The sequence below is a fragment of the Motacilla alba genome, chromosome 1A, assembly GCF_015832195.1.
Source record: "Motacilla alba alba isolate MOTALB_02 chromosome 1A, Motacilla_alba_V1.0_pri, whole genome shotgun sequence".
Lineage (NCBI taxonomy): Eukaryota > Metazoa > Chordata > Aves > Passeriformes > Motacillidae > Motacilla > Motacilla alba.
Genome location: NC_052031.1, coordinates 24,334,082 through 24,350,845, shown reverse-complemented (window position 1 = coordinate 24,350,845; position 16,764 = coordinate 24,334,082). Strand labels below are relative to the sequence as shown.

The 16,764-nt window shown below is 38.4% G+C and overlaps 1 protein-coding gene across 7 annotated transcripts in view; it reads left to right on the top strand.

Annotated features, from left to right (window-relative positions):
* The window catches only part of MET (MET proto-oncogene, receptor tyrosine kinase), a 160,760-nt gene that overhangs the window by 92,188 nt on the left and 51,808 nt on the right, over nucleotides 1-16,764 (top strand). For all 7 annotated transcript variants that reach the window (XM_038154514.1, XM_038154513.1, XM_038154520.1 and 4 more), the window contains one exon: nucleotides 11,621-11,812. In XM_038154514.1, coding sequence (XP_038010442.1) covers nucleotides 11,621-11,812 — 192 coding nt within the window. The remainder of the gene's footprint in view (nucleotides 1-11,620; nucleotides 11,813-16,764) is intronic.

Here is a 16,764-nt window from a genome sequence, read left to right as displayed (position 1 = left end):
GGATTCAGGTGGTCTCAGGTGGGAGGGTTGCATTTCTGTACACCATGACTTCAGGAGGCTGCAGCTCTCCAACCATATGAAATACTGTGAGCAGAGGAAGCACAGAAATTTTCCCTTTCTCTTCTGGACAGTGTCTGTGCTGGTTTTAGGTCTTGTAAAAGAAATACAGAATCTGGGAATCAGATACATAGAACAGTTACTTTGGAACATGAAACATTAGCACTTTCAATCACCTGCTTTTGAAGCAGGCCCCTAAATATCCTACCTGGGGAACTTTCTGTTCTCCAATATGAGAAATTTGGAGCTCAGAGGTGGCCCACTGTCTTCTGCCAGAGGGCCAGAGCCTCTGTGGTGGGGCTCTGCTCAGCCAGTATGAGGTCAGTGTCAGGACAGATCAACAGTTCAGCCTGCATTTAGAGGTGGATGGTATCTGTCATATCCCATTGTTGGGAAGCTCAAAGTGAGAGTGGGAGCCACAGACCTTCTTCACCCCAAGCATCACCAGTGTCCTCTTCAGCACAGCTGCTCAGCACAGGGCATCAGGTTAGGATGTTGACACAATGCCTTGGTTGGAGGTGGGGGTCTGTTTTGTCAAAGGGAAGGGCTGCTCCCCACTGCCAGAGGTGAGACAGGGCAGTCTGGGGAGAGGAACCCATTACAGAGACCCTGTGGCTTCTCCCCAGTAGCAGGAATGTACTCAGAGGGGGTCTGAAGCAGTCTGAGCATACCCACAGCAGCCTTGGCATTTGGGAGATGACTGATTATAGCAGGCCCCAGGTGTTCAACACAGATGTAGGCATTGCCAGTGGATGCTGCTACAGACGCCCCAACAGATATAGCATTTCATTTCCTTTTTTGTGGGAGGGGGACATGCAATTTTCAGGAACTAAAAGCAAGTTAGCAAACATTCAGCACAGTAGCTTCTCTCTCTTCACTTTGTTGCTGTCCTAATTTTTCATTTCAGGTAGTAATATCCTTTTTTTTTTTTTTCATTTTTCAGTTCATTTTTAACAAGAACCATTGTCCTTCTCTGAAAGTATTTTATTCTATATTCCTGGGGTATATGATTTGTGAATGACTGTCTTTAAAGCTCGTGGCCTTTAACTTATCTCATTCTGCTCTTGCCTATACACACATTTCATAAGGTGATCTCTTCAAAGCAAAGTATACCATTAAAATATTGACAGAATAATTTGCAGCTTTTCACATGCTGGGAAGTACTTTCGTGTTTCAAAAGCTTTTCCAGAGTCTGCTGCTGCTTTGCATATCAGAATGAATGTCTTGTACTGCCAACATGTTTATTATAGTTGCCTATTTTTAAGAAATGTCATCAGAGCTCTGATTTCTGCTACATTAAATTGATAAAGGGAAAAATGTTTCTATGATTTCTTGTGATTCTTTTAAATGGCATAAAGGCAGTCAGAAATTTTTGTCCTGATTGTTTGCTTAACACTGAAATATCAAGACTGTCAAGCTTTGCTGTACCATTTCCTTTGCCTTATTCCAGAGGGCTCATTAAGGCTCCAGTAAAAAGTGTCCTTTGAGGTTTTTCAGGTTTCAACTAGCCAAAGAGATTGGCAAGAATTCGCCAACCATCTTTTGTACACCTGTTTTTCTCTGGTGTGTAAAGTAGACCTGAAGGGTTGGAATGTGATGGAAGGGAAGGAGCAGGCAGAAGAAGGAAGGCATGTTATTTCTTATGCTTGGCCCAAAAATGTCAGATCTGATTCCTGATTTTGCTGGAGATTAAATAAGATTAAATAATAATTATTAAAAAAAGATTCTCTAACCCCTCAACTCTTCTTAGGCCTTTCTTTTTACATTGTAAAAGTGTACATGGGGGCATAAAACATTTCTCCCCTTTTTGTAAGTCACCCTCAACTTAAAAGAAAGCTTTTATAAAATCTGAGAGTTTGTCACAGTTTATTGTTGCGAAGTTCAAGACTTGTTTTTTATAGCCAAGATGATCTTTCTCTTTGATGTCAAGAGAATAAAACCACAGATCACTCATGTAAGTGAAAGTCACTGACCACTGCAAAATTAAGTCATAGGAGAGTGAAAACAGTCCAGCAGTGAATATGGTATACCACTAACTTCAACATTAAAAAGAAAAATGAGCCTCTAGCACTCTTTGCAAGGAAATGCTCTCTGGTAATTTACAGTTAGAGTCTGATTGATGAAAGCTATTTCATGTTATCAAAAAAAAGTCCCATAAGACAATTGTACATAATTTTGTTTAACTTTGGGTAGTCCATCTTTTTAAGTGGCTGTCCCTCAGGACTCTTTCATCTGAGGCTTCTAAAGGTAGAATTAGATCAAAATAAACCTGAATGATACATCCAAAACACTTCCTCAACTTTTTCTTCTCATATTTAAAGCAAAAATAAGAAAAACTTCCACTCATCTTGATGTAATAGGCAAAATTTGTTCTGTTTTTGTTTCTAAAGGAAATTTGTTTTCTAAAGGAATGAAGTTTATGTGGTCGTGCTATTTTAGGTCTGTCTTTCTGTTAGTTATCCTTACAGCCTCAGCAAGAAGAAATCTTAAAGATGTGAGTTCAGGTGTGAATCCTGAGACAGGTCCCATATAGGCTCAGGCTATGGAAACTGATGAAATTTTAGGAGTACCTTTCTAAACATCAGAAGGAGTCACAGGGAAGGTATTGCCCACCCATGGGAATAGTCTCCATCAGAGCTTAGTTGAAGAGCAAAGTCAACCAACCACAAGATATAAAAACAGAAAAAACTGTGCTTCACTTACTCCAGTGCTCATGGAAAACTTCATAAAATCAAAATAAAACATTTCCAGTTGTGTTTAAGTGTAATACATATTAAGCCAAAACCTGGGCTCGCTGAAGTCAGGGTTAGGAAAAGTGAATCCGATGGAGCATCTGATTGATGTCAGACGTACTTCAGCAGAGCTGTGACCAGTTAGTACTGCCTAATAATTTCCTTCAGGGAAGAGCTGGCTGGCACTTAAATGACAGCAAGATGGAAACAGAACTGGCTTTGAATTAAAAGAAAAATTGGGAGTTATAGTAAGGAGGTTTTATTGCTTGAGTCAGGACAAAGATATCTGAGAGGTAGCTGCTGTGGGGGGTTTTGAATCACTGTTCAGGAATCTCCCACAACAAAGAGAAAACTGGATGTAGTCTTTAAGCAAAGTTTATTTTTTTTGGTCAGTTAGTCATTATCAGCCCCAGTGTGGTATCCTCAAAGCAGAGGTGTGCTTAGATGAGAAGACAAATGTGGCTTACTTCATTTGCAGACATAGTTCAGTAGTGTGCGTCTTTACCATGTATTAAATGGGATTTTTCAAGTGAGGAGGATGAGTTGATTTTAGCCTTGACAATCTCAACTATACATTTCAGTTGTCATTAGATAAATCAGGATCTTACAGGCTTTTTTTGTCCTTTCTGCATCTCTTACATGAGCTTACATTTGTAAGCCAAATTACCTGACTTAAATCATGATGGACTTAAATGATAAAACACCTCTAATGATGAAATTCAAACTCAGCTCTGTAAAGATCTTATGTCTTTGTTTTTTCTACAGGTAAGTTCATGTGAAGGCCTAAAATACTTAGACCTTACAGGAAAAGAGAAGTCACAGGCAGGCTTTTGCCACCATGCCCCTAGAAAGTGTCATAAAGCAAGACAAACTGGTTACAACTCCTGTTAAGTGAAAGGCATAAACAGTTAGAAAACATGAAAGGAAAACAGAAGATCACCAAAACAAAAAATAAAGGGAGGGTAAAATAAGCACATGGTGATGCTTCTTTATTACCATTACACACATGACAGATGAGTAAAATTAGGTTATGCTTATATTGTAATGGAAGAAAATAATTGCTGCCTTCTATCAGGAAACCGCAAAGGCACTTATTGATCTGTCATCTTAAGGCTTTGTCTAAGAATATTTAATAAAATAAACAGTGACAAATAACTCTTTTGAGGCCCTGTAACTGTAATATCCCACACTGTTTGGCATAAAATTTTGTCAGGTTTAAAAATAGCACCACATATCTCTGATTAAAATGGGTTGTTGTAAATTACTTAGATAGTCTCACAGCATGGAGATGTTTTTGTATTGTGATTAGAACGTGACTGAATATTTTCCCTAAAAGTCAGATACCAGAATCCATTAGATTTATCCAGTCATTTATTCCTCTGGAAATGCTATATAAGATGGCATACAGCACTGTGCCTGGGCACAAAATCTGTTCCCATTTGTATGCAAGCTCCTCTGTGGGGCTCTGACATCTCAGAACAATAAATGAGGAGGACAGAATGATGGGCAGAGTGCACTGGCACTGCACTGGCATCCTTTAAGATATGCTTAAACCCCAGTAATAAGGGGATAGGCTGCATCCACATTCCTGTTCTGCCCTTACTGCCTCTCTACCGTGAGTCCTGGCAGTACCAAGGGGCTGCACTGTGCCTGTACCAGTGGAGGGCAGGCAGGGTGTCGTTCTCACCAGCCAGCTCCCCTCCACCAGGTACATGGCCACCTACCCAGCTGGCCATGGAAGACCTGACTGGGGCAAACAGCCAGGCATAAGGGATTGCAGGGAGAGTCTGGTCTTCCAGTTAAACTGCACAGGAGAGACACAGGTATACTGTGTAGGGGTGAGGTATGAGTGTGGCTGTGGGTCTGGGTAAGGTTATCTCAAGCTGAAGCAGATTTAGCAAACACTTGGCTACAGAGGTAAGGGGCTGGCCACATGGACACCCTCATGAAGGAGTTACTGAGAAAAGGAGAAGACAAGGAAAAAAGCTGGTCAGGGAGTTTTTTAGGAAAGTACCACACCACCCCTAGTGGTAGATGTCTTTGCAGACTCTTAGGAGCCCTAGGAGCCATGGAGTTTGGGGACTAACCTCTTAGTCACCGATGCTGCAAAAACTGCAGTTTTCCTTCTCCTGCTGTCCAGTTAGGGACCTGTTTTTCCTTGCTTCCCAGTGCTGCTGCTTGGCATTTTATCATCTTCTTGATGAAAGCTGGATTTCTCTGTGAAAAAGTAGTATCCATTAAACTACCATTTTCTGCAAAGGGCACAGCTTTATCAGCCAGAGTTACTAATAATGTTCCATTTCCAGTCTTTTTAATCAAATTCTTCCACTGAAGGCATGGTTGCCTATTGGTTATTAGTGTGGAGAAGTGACTCTGCTGCTTTTCTCTGGAATTGCACAGAAATCATTTCAGGCAGAAAGTAATTTTTATATTGTTAAAATGAATATCCGGTCATGTGGTTTTTATGTCTCAGTTTCTGAAGGCCCTTAAATAAGTCTAAACACTAGAACTGAACAAAATATAATTTTCTTATCCTATGTAGCCTTGCAAATTAGAAAAATTTTATAGTCCACAAAAAGAGATGTTCCAAATGTATACTAGTAGTTATAGAATACTAAGCACACTCCCTGAAGAGGTATAATATTCAGATCTGAGCCTCTTTTCCTGGGTTCAGACCAAATTCTAAGACTCCTTCATCCCAGATTAAGTTCACGTCAAGTCTGCTGATGACTGTTCTGCAATGGGACCATCTCAGCCCCTTCTGAAAGATCTGCTTAGACTTCTTTAAGCACAATTGCAAGTTCCAGAGAAAGAGAAGCTGATCATGCAGTGCATTATGTGCAGATCTATGTCCTGGATTCATCCCACCTGGCTTTGGTAGGTGGTTGACACATCTAAGCAAGCAATGAATTTTTCTCGTGTTCTGCTGCCAAACAATGGAGAGACACATAAGTCTTGACAAAGCAGACATCTGCCTTTCAGCTCACTCAGCACCCACCTTACCTCAGCAGTTTTCTACTTACTCTACTTATTCTGACTCAGGACCACATCTGGCCATCATTATTGCTCACTAAAGCAACAGTAGGTAATTATTATCCAGGAGAGAGCTGTGTTACTCAAACTTTCTAGGTGGCATGTGGGTTTCTGATCTCAGACAGCTTTTGCATCAGAGTGGAATTACTCCTCATTTCCAAACATACAAGTAAAACCAGAATCAAATCCCACAGTAAATATAAAAAAATTAATAATGCTGAGGCAGAAGATCCGTGGCACAAATGAAATTATTACTTGCACTGTCTACAGGGAGTGTGAAAACAAAGAAATGCTAGAGAAATAATCTTGCAGGAAGTAATAATGACAGCTTAATTTCCTTAAGGCAGATGTCACCTGCTTTTATACACAGCCTTTGGAAATTAGGGCAGATTGCATGATTTTCTTCTAGTTTCTTGAATTCTTTCTGTCCCACTCATGTCTTGCATCACTGTTTTGGCTAGACATGAAGTTGTTGTGCAATGCTTTGTTGGAATAAGGGTCTCCACACTCAGCATTATCTTTGGATAGCTGGTCTAGATGGACTTCCCAGCTTTTCTATTTTACCACAGCTTCAGTGTCAATAAGGACTTCTATGAAAAATGCACCCAATAGAAACTACAAATGTGCAGCAAAACTGCTTTCATCAGCACAATATGGCCAATGCATTACTTTATTTCTTAAAAATGTGTAATTAGTCAACACCTCTTCTTTGATAATCTGTATACTGAGTTAAAGGCTAAATTAATATAAAGGAAATCAGCAAAACACAAAGATTACTTAGGTCCATTTTGTCTGCTGAATCAATAGGATTTACTTAGTGCTAATGCACTAACCAGATTATAAGAACTAATGCAGTACTGTTCAATGACAAAAGCAAATAACTCTTTGAATGATCTTGACAAAAGAACATGAAATCATCTTAATTTGTATTAACTAATTACATTTAACATAGATGTTTTTTTACTTATTACCTTAAGTGGAGCATCAGTACAGCAACATCCCCCATCTCATTTTAGGAGCAGATCAAAGCAAAAGTATTAGGAGTTGCTGAAATGATATTGTGTAAAATTTTACACTGATGGAGTTCTTTTAAAAGTTTTATTCTCAGAAAGGGACATGCTTTCTCTGTATTACATATAAAAATCTTTCAATTGCTTTCAAACACATGAGGAGTATTGGGAAGAGGAGGAAGGAAGTAGAGGGAAACATTTCTTTGTTTAAAACAAAAAGAGGAAGAAACTCTTCTACCTTTTAGAGTAAAGCTTCATTGCCTCAGCAGAAGTTCTTAGAAACAGAGAACCCAGTCCCCTGTCCCAGACATGTTCTGTCCTGCATGAACACTGGCCTGAGTTCACAGCACCCACACACCCTCAAGGTGTTGTTCACTAGTCAAGAAGAAACCAGAAGCACTGTGTCTCTGCTTCTATGGGAACTGTTTAGCACATGAATTGGCTTCCACTGGCAAAATTGTGCCTTTTAATATGATTAATATGATTAATTTTTCCCTTCCTTAGGATTACAAGAATCATAATTACCATGACGATGATCAAGTCACTCTCATCCTCAGACAACTACCTGGCTTCACTGAATTATTTGGGCCAGAATTACATTCTTGTGTTTTCAACACAGAGAAGCAGTGATCAAATGCACTTCTCACCTGAAGAGAAATAATTAAAACTACCCATAAAATTAAGGTGTATCAAGAATAGCAAAGCTGCATTGGCTAAAAATACATGGAAATATTTAGAGAGGAAAATATGATAAGGTTCTTCTGTGTTCCTCATGGTTAGGTTTCCTGTTCAGAGTCTGCTGTACATGTCAATTCTTCGCCATTGTGTGTTTGATTCCAATAGGACCTACTCTGAAAACTGTAATTCACTGACTTCCACAAGAAAAGAGATGAGGAACTTATACACTCTCTTAGGTTTTAATGGTCTTGGTGACCCATTCGTTATGTAGAACCACCTATTCGTTCAGAAACTCTACAGTAGTTTCTTTGGAAAAAGATTTTTGCCATTTGCAGGCATCTGGATCCAGGTCATTTAACAATAGCTTCTTTCTCCCTATTCCATGATATGCCACAGACTTAAGGGTCTTTTCCAACCTAAGGGATTCTTTGATTCTATGAAAGGAGAAATGCTGTTGGCTCTTGTTGGTGACCACTTCTCTTGAGGCAGAATCCCAGAGTTCATAGCAGAACAAAATACTTAGAATTTTGATTCTTGACAGCCAGCAAGTTAGAAGTCATATAAACAAACTAGCAGGAAATAAAACTCGTGCATATTCCTACTTTCATTGAGCTTTACATCATGACTGCACTATTTTATGATTGGCACTAGGAAAAAGCACCTAGTTACTTTCAGACCATTTCTCCAATTTGTCAAATTAAATTTTAATTTTAATGATGCCCTCCAAGTGGCTCACAAGACAGTATGAAATGTTCTGCAGTGATTAAGTCATTGATCTCCAGTTTATTCAAGACATTAAACATAAAATCAAGACATTACACATAATATCACTTTCTGTATCAGCACTGCACTTAACTAAGAGCAGGTTTTGACCAGCTCTAGAAGAATGAGCCTGGAGGAATGTTTCTCCAATTTGCAGTCACTGCAAATTAGAGAAAAGCTCACCAAAATATATTTGGATTTTTTTCCCTGGGTATAGTATTCAGACCAGAGACTAGACTTTTGGATCATTTTTCTGACACCGACCTAACCAGATATTTTTCTGGGATTTTTCACAAGTTTTTGTAAGAATTCCTTCTCCACTTTGCACTTTTGGCTTCAAATATGCCACTCTGTCTGAATTATTTTGTTTTTATGCTCACTGAATATGGCATATAAACCATCAGTTAGCTGCAAAACAGTGACAGCTCCTCATAGCTCAGCTTAGCGATGTCTAGAGACATTTTTGGCATATTTGTCTTCTGTGGACCGAATCAAGGGTAAATTCCAGAACACCACAGCTTCCCCTATGAACGAATAAGATAACACTAATTATCTTCTAGCCTTCTGGACACAGCTGTAAGGCAGGGCTTGCTCACACCTCACTGCATTCCAGCAGCACACCTGTGCCAGCTTAACAGTAACAAAGCCCTGTCTGTGAATCACAGGCAGAATTGGCACCTCTTGTCCTACAAGAGCAGCAATGTAGCTGAACCCAGGCACTTACCCCTGCTCTAATCGTCCATTTCAATATTTGTGTGATTTCTCAGTGGAACTTGGCATGATATCCAGAGTGCATCATCTGACATCAGTTATTTTTCCACATTGACAGCCAAATGGATAGTTATGGGTATACTGGGAGGGAGAGAGGGAGGGAGGGAGAGAGAGAACCAGACTTAAAAGTGTTAATTTAAAGCAGCATGTTTGACAAAGTTTTCCCTGTTATCAATCTTCCTTTAGTTTTCTAAGTAGCCTTTTCATCTCTGCATTTCTACTCAAAGATCAAAGCTTTCCCATTTCTTGAACAGCCAACCCAACATTATAGTTAATCCATGAAGTGCCAGGTTTTTTAAGAACCATATGTGTAACAATCTACAGGTTCTTCAGCAGACAGACAAAATTGTGACATCATTGAGGAAGGCTGAGCTGACTTTGGAGAAGCTACGAAAGGTGTCAGGGTAGGCAGAAAGTTTAGCCACATTTTCCAAAGAGCTTGAACAGGGTTTCATGAGGCAGCATGTTAGGATGTTTGAATTGTGCTGAAATGACTATGTAGGAGGAAGTACTTTAAGCTTAGCACAGAAACATCTCCCTCCGAAGTCTTTGCTTATGGAAAAAAGCAGTTACAGGAAAGAGCAAAGATCCCATGCTGCAGGAGGGTAAAATCAGAAATCTTGCTTATGTCAAAAAGCATGAAAACTGTACATCTTTCGGCACTTGAACTATTCATACTCATTGTATGAGTAATCTGCACAGATGTTTCAGAAATACTTTTACACTGGATAGGATATGAGTGCAACAGAGTATGGCTTTTCACTTGTTTGGTGGCCAAAACAAAGAAAAGCCAAACTTGCCCATTGATGATTTAACTGGGTTAAAGAAATTAAAGTGTGTTCAGTGTTCTTAGTTCAAAGTATTAGTACAGTTCCTGCTGAAGAAAATACACTGTATATTAATAGTTAATAAGAAAACTAATACAGTAAAACCTTTAGTATGTGGATAACCAAACTGTTAAGTCACTGCTGTACTGCATCTAGTTTAGAATCCCTTTTTCTGTATCATTAAGACACTGCACAGAGATTTCAACTGCTCATTTGTTCTGATGTAGGCTTTCACCTAAATGATGCAGTAAATTGACAGGGCACCTTCAGAAAAGCGGGCACCATTGCTGACTGCAACTCCTAGGGACCACAGAAAACCTCGCCTGCCAGTGCTGTTGCTGGGCTCAGCTCAGAAGCATCACAATTCAACAGCAAAGGGCTGAGCTACTCGGTTGAACATTTTCTTGATAGTATTTTCAGTGTCTTGGGTTTCAGTCCAGAATTCACCAGAGGTAGGCCAACAAGAAATTCTTCATTCATTGCTTTCTTTTTCATACTTTGAGGAAAGACATCTGAATCTAGAAAAGAAGAAGATAAAATTTTACTCCTACATGCTTTGTGAGGGTATGGTGCAGATCTATCTGACTTAGTAACAAGACTCTTGACTGTCTTCAAAAGATTTCATTCAAGCTTCTTTAAAGGTTTTTAAAACATGTTTTTAAAAGGTGTTTTGTGACAAAAAACAAATCAATAAAGAAGTAGGAGTCATTAAGCTCACTCTTGATTTCAACAGAGGTAACCACTGTAAGATCCTTTATAATCTTCCTGAATGTTTATTCATGAAGTATGTCACAGTGGGAACATGCTACATGACTTCCAAATTTAAACTGGTTAAAGATAATTTAAGGGATTCCTAGTTATTATCATTACACAATGTCCCCAAAACAGATGAGGTAATATCAATAATAATGAAATTATTATTGATAATCTAATATAATTGAAATCTATTAGTAATAGATTACTATTGAATTCTTAGGAGGTTCTATTCCTCTTCAGAGATAATTTAAAGTGTATTGTTCAAGACTTTTTTCAATGAAAATTAAAAACATGCAATCTCTATTCCCAAAATGAATGAGAAAATCCTGCAAATGCAGCTATTATTTTAGTACACTCAAGACATCTAGAGATCAGATGAAATAGTTCATGAACCACAGATGATCAGTACGATAATCTGAGTAATTATCAAAATCTGCCTTCCCCTTAGTTTAATCACAAACCTATTTTTCCTAACTTATCTCCCTTTTCTTTCTCTGGCTTCTTCTCCACTTTAGTGTCTTATCTCTGAAAAAAGGTGCTGAAAATAGAAGGAGGAGAATATTGGAAATTGTTATTTTAATGCAAAAAATCATGTTGTTAGAGAATCTTTTTTTAGGAAACTGTTTTAGAAGTAGGTGTGTCACTGGGCAGGCTCTGCAGTACAAGAATTCTCAGACTTTTGGAGAAGCAGCAGTAAGGAAGTCACTATAAGAAAGGATACCTTGATATATATGCTTATACACGTATCATCTAGTTAAATAAAGACCCTATGACTTATTCCTGCAGACATGATTTTAAAAGTTAATAGAAACATTCCCATAACATTAAGAAGTTTTTGCCCTCCTCATGGAACATCATAACTGATGAAGCAATTAAGTTTGAAACATCTTAAAATACTTTTGGTCGAATGCATTTGTGCTAAATGACTTCATTCTGACAAAGATCTATTGCTACTCGTAAAGACAGTACTCATCTGTACTTCATTTTCAAACAGGCTTTTTCAAGAAACGCTTCATCCTGCAGAGCACAAGATGATGAATACCGCTTAGAAGTTACGACTCCTCTGCAGAGAGTTGACTTGTTCATGGGCCAGTTCAACAGCGTCCTGTTGACTTCAATATCTGTCTTCACCAAAGGGAACCTTACCATTGCTAACCTAGGAACTTCAGAGGGCCGCTTCATGCAGGTAAATATTACCATATTGCCACAGTAACTTCGCAATAAAAACCATACCAGCGTTTAGCAGGACGGTGAAAATAGAGGAGAATTATTACCCCAGTTTAAAAGGGCATTAGAAAATTGAAATTACAAAATAAAATACAACTTCTGGAATATAAATGAAGTATCTAATAGAGCATTCAGTATTTTAAGTGTTTACCTGGAGTTTGTGGTTTGAAACAGTGGTTGAGGAGCAAATTCTACCAGGAGCTCCAGCTGTCTTAGTTCACAGAACAATTTTGGTCGATACAAACAAGAGTTCTTTCAGAGAAAACTAAACTGAAAGCAGTGTCTTGGATAGACATCAAATATGCCTCAACCCCAGCTGGGGCAGAAAGGTCTAAAACAGTGACTGATTATTCAAACAGCTTCAAAAATACACTTCGTATGTATCTACACTCTAGAGGATCAGATTAAATCTATTCAATTAAAAATGCCAAGACAGCTTATAATGTAGAAGCAGGAGCCTCAGCATTAGTTGTTTCTATATACTGATCCACTCCTCTGGCACCAAATTCTTTGCTGGTGTACCCATAGCTTATGACTCACAGCTGTAGAATTGAGATTAGCTCCTTCTCCTCCTACTTTCAAGTTTCTCTGAATGTGTATTAGATTTTCAGGCTCTTGCTCACTCCTATCTCACTCTCTTCTTTTGGATTACAGTTCTTCCTGTCCTAAAACAAGTTTTTAGTAAAAAAGTGATAAATCACCCTCCTGAGTAGTCTGTCTTCCTCCACTAAGTACGTAACTAATCTAGACAGGTAGATTATACTGTGTGACTTCTTTGTGACTAATTAAATAAATATAATGCATACAAGGAGCAGTCTTTTAAAATCTTTGCAGTAAAAATCAAACACCAGAAGACAAAGACAAAATACTTTGAGTTCACCCAACTTATTTCAAGCACTATCATCCTGTAGTAACTTCCTTGGAGAGCTTGGCTTCTCCAGCTGCCAGAGTCCAGCCTGGATGTGCATCTTAGCCTGGATCCTTCTTGCACCCAAGGACCTGTGTTATTTAAATTTGCCAGTACTATTTTTCTTCTAGAAAACTTCCTGAAGTATTGACAGCCTTCTGGCCCTCTTCTTCTTCTGTAGGCTATAGAGAGTCATCAGGTGCTGTGTAATTCCAGTTTTCTCATTTCCCATAAGCCTCTATTAGATACTTGGGCACATGTAGCCTTTAATGGAACTAAACATTTCCTTTCTTTTCTCCCTTCCCCTCCTTTTCTTGCCACATGCAGTGCATAGGGTTATATGTTGTTCTCAGTGTATGCACCCTCTCTGGATAAAGGAAATCCTATACCTCCAGTCTTCTGCTCAGACTGGACACAGAACCAGCTGCATAATGCAAATTCTGTAATGCTTCTACAGGCAAAGAGTTCAAAGCGATTCGCCACAAAGGACAGATGAAAAAGGAGAGAAAATAATGTTTCTCTTTTCCTCCCCCCCAAAAAATTAACAAAACTTTCAATGACAACCCTGCCAGTTTGACCTTAACTTCCCATGATGACCTTGGTAAACTTAAGCTGCAGTTTGTCTTCTGTGCAAGAGAGGCAAATTCTAAGAGCTGCACACTGAGCATGGGCCCAAACTGCACTCTGTTCTTGGAAGCAGATACTGATTCACACAGAGAAATGAGCAATTTGTTTAACCTTTCTGAAGTAATTTCCTTATCTACAAAATACAATTAATAACAACTACTCTCTTACTCCCAGCATTACTTCTGGGCCATCACAAAGCTTTTAGAAAGGTTTGGTAGAAAGCACAAGGGAGCATTATTTTTATTTATAATGTTCTTTAAATTATTCATTCAAATCCTGCAGCACACACTTCATTCAGATGTTTGCCCAACTCAAGGAACAATTAAATATTTCCAGAATACATTTCCCATTCCAGGTTCAGTTACAGATCAAAAGAAAAGGCTATTGTGTAAACTGCACATGGCCATTAGCAGAAATATTCTCATCATTGAATCAGACTGGCTTCAGCTACAGGGGGAAGTCAGCATTGGGTTCATATTGTACTAAATAGAAGCTTTCTTTGAGGGTTGGGTGCAGCTAGCATGCTGACAACCTTTAATGGTACTACCTCCAAATAAAGGGTTGGTATTTGTTTTGTCTTTAAATTATTTTGGAAGGGACACGAGATCTGTAGAATACAGAAGACAGATTTTTGCAGATTTTAATGTTCTCTTACTTTTTTTTTCTCTAATAGTGATCTAGGAGTGCTTTCAAACATGTTCGTTAGGAAATGCCCAACTAAAGTAGATTTGTAGTGTTTCTATGGAAATACAGCTATTAACAGCAATGATATTTAGATCATTAAAAATTAAGCTATTATATGACCATTACTGAAGTAAAATGGGTAAAAAAATCAGGATAATCTAACAATTCATCAAAAAGATATCCTCAAAGACTTCCACACATTTTTAGCAAAGAAATGTAATGTTCTTATTTGATTCATTCACAAATCTGTTGGAACATATCACAAAGAATCCTCAGCTCTTCACTTCTTTTGCACAGTCATTTGCACTGATATTTTTAGGTCTTTGTGCAAGCAAATATTGCATTTTGCTGTGCAGTCTCCTTGTAACTTGTAGCAATTCAAAGCTGACTTGAGACACAGGCATACTTTTAGAGAAATTAGTTACAAAATTCTACCTATCAGGGAACCTGTTGTAAAAAACAGGTTGTACTATGTTAGTATTTTGAGAACATATTATCATGCCAACTATTTAAAAGCAAAAGAAAAAAGTATTCATGTATAGATTTTTATATTTAGACAATTTGGTTTCTGACATAAATTTCAGTACTAGCAGCCATCCATGAGATTAAAAGCAGTAGTAATACAGTATCTGTGTCTTTTACAACAGCACCCTGAAGTGTCCAGATATGCATCAGTTTGGTGACAGTAATTAACATTTGAATCACATTTTTGCTGTTTTTAGTTCATATGAAAGATTTTGGGGGGGGGGGGGGTCCTCTTGAGAACTTAGTGATCTTGTCATCTAAATTGAATTGAAGCTCCAGGCCTGCACTGTGGAAGCCAGTAGGTGCAGCAGCAAACTGTTGAACCTGAGAGAAATTTATTTGAAAATGTTTCTCATATACCCTCATTCTGCTTGTTTATACTTGATCAGCAGCCAACCACTTGAGTCTGTCCTTTTTTTTCTTTCCTCTTTCCTGTCATCTTTCCATCTCCTTCTGCTTTTCTTCTTCTACTCATCACTTTCTACCTTCCTGCATTCCTATTGTCTCCAACTCTATTTCTATCTCCATCTATTTTTATGTCTTTACCTCATGGCTATAGCACAGCATTACTGCAAAATTCAACAGATTTAACATGTACATTTTTCCTTCTGTAGGCTATCAGATTCTGGGGTTTTGATGTATTTAGGGATTTATCACATTGAATAGTTCTTAACTTTACAAGGGATTCCCCCAAAGCTTATAGCATTACCAATAACCCACCTCAGAACATAGCCCACATTTTACTTGTTTTAAAAAAGCTTTCTAAAGAACCAGTAATGATCAGAATGCAAAGACAGGTATGTTTTATCCAACCAAGGAATACTTACCTGTTGTTTTCTGCTTTTAGTTTGATAAAATAGAATTATTCGCTTGAACAGCTTTGGAAAGCACTAACACTGGAAAGTAAATATAGCCTCCTTCACTAAATGTTTCTTTTTTTTTCAGCCAAAATCTGGAACTAAAATAAAATCAATCTGTATGGTCCAAATACAGAAGATGCATGTGTTCTTCTAAGGAGGATAATTAGGGCCATGAGGTGAATTCCAGATTTCTCCTGAAAAGTACTGCAGCCCATTCACATACTGAACACGTTTTGGCTGCCTCAGAAATGTCAAATCTGTATTTGGCCATGAATAGATTGCAGTTTACTAAATATTGTGGAGTTTCTGTTACAAAACAGACCAGTAATAATTTTTTTAAGACAGCTGACATGCATGAGACAGAAAAGAAAAATGGTTTTACTTCCTTCCTAAGCTGGAGCCTGACAACAAACTTTTTTTTTCCCTTCTCTTTTTTTTTTCTGCTGAGAAGTTGCAGCTGTTTCAGCCTTTCTTATTGTGCTTGTTTTCAGACTGTGACTGGGAACACAGACTGTAACTACAGCTGTTGGGTGCAAAGTGAATCAGGTATTTCACAGTGGTTATTTGATTAGAAAACAGCACCCAGTCACACTGCTATAGCTGAGGGAATCAGATTTTCAGCTGGTGTAAAACAGCCTTATTCTGCTCAAACCAAGCTACTCTGAGAATACAACTCACAACTGTAAAAGACACTTATATTACCAGCCAGTATTTTGGGAAATTATAGTCTGTAAAAAAATAAAAATAAAAAAACCCAAAAAACCAAAAAAACCCCAAAAAAAACAAAACAAAACAAAACAAAAACAACACTCCATGATCTACTGAGATAAAATTTTTTTTTTTTTTTTTTTTTTTTTTGATTTCAAGGCATTTTGGGTTTTTTCTACCTAAAATTGGCATTATTTCAGAGAGTGTTTTTAGAGTGATGATGAAATGAGTTCTTCAGGAAGGGGAAATCTTTGTGGTAGCTTTGGGAAGTGTGGGATATGGGAACGTCTACCAAGATTTATTCTTGAAAGCTCACATTTGGTCTGGCCATAACAATGAACAAGAGATCAATGCCCTTGACGTAGCAGAGGCTGGATTTCAGCCTGAGAGTGTTTGGAAGCAGGATAGTGCATGTGCCCCCCCACTTGAAGCTGGCCTCAGCAACGTAGCACCCCAGCAAAAGCACCACACTACTTGTTGGTGACCTTCTTGAGGAAGAGGGCACTAGAGAAGTTTTCACTGTATGTTTTGCAGCCAAAACGGGCAACCAGTCTCTCTAGATGCAATGTTGGCAGCAGGGCTGCCTCATCCTTCTGACTG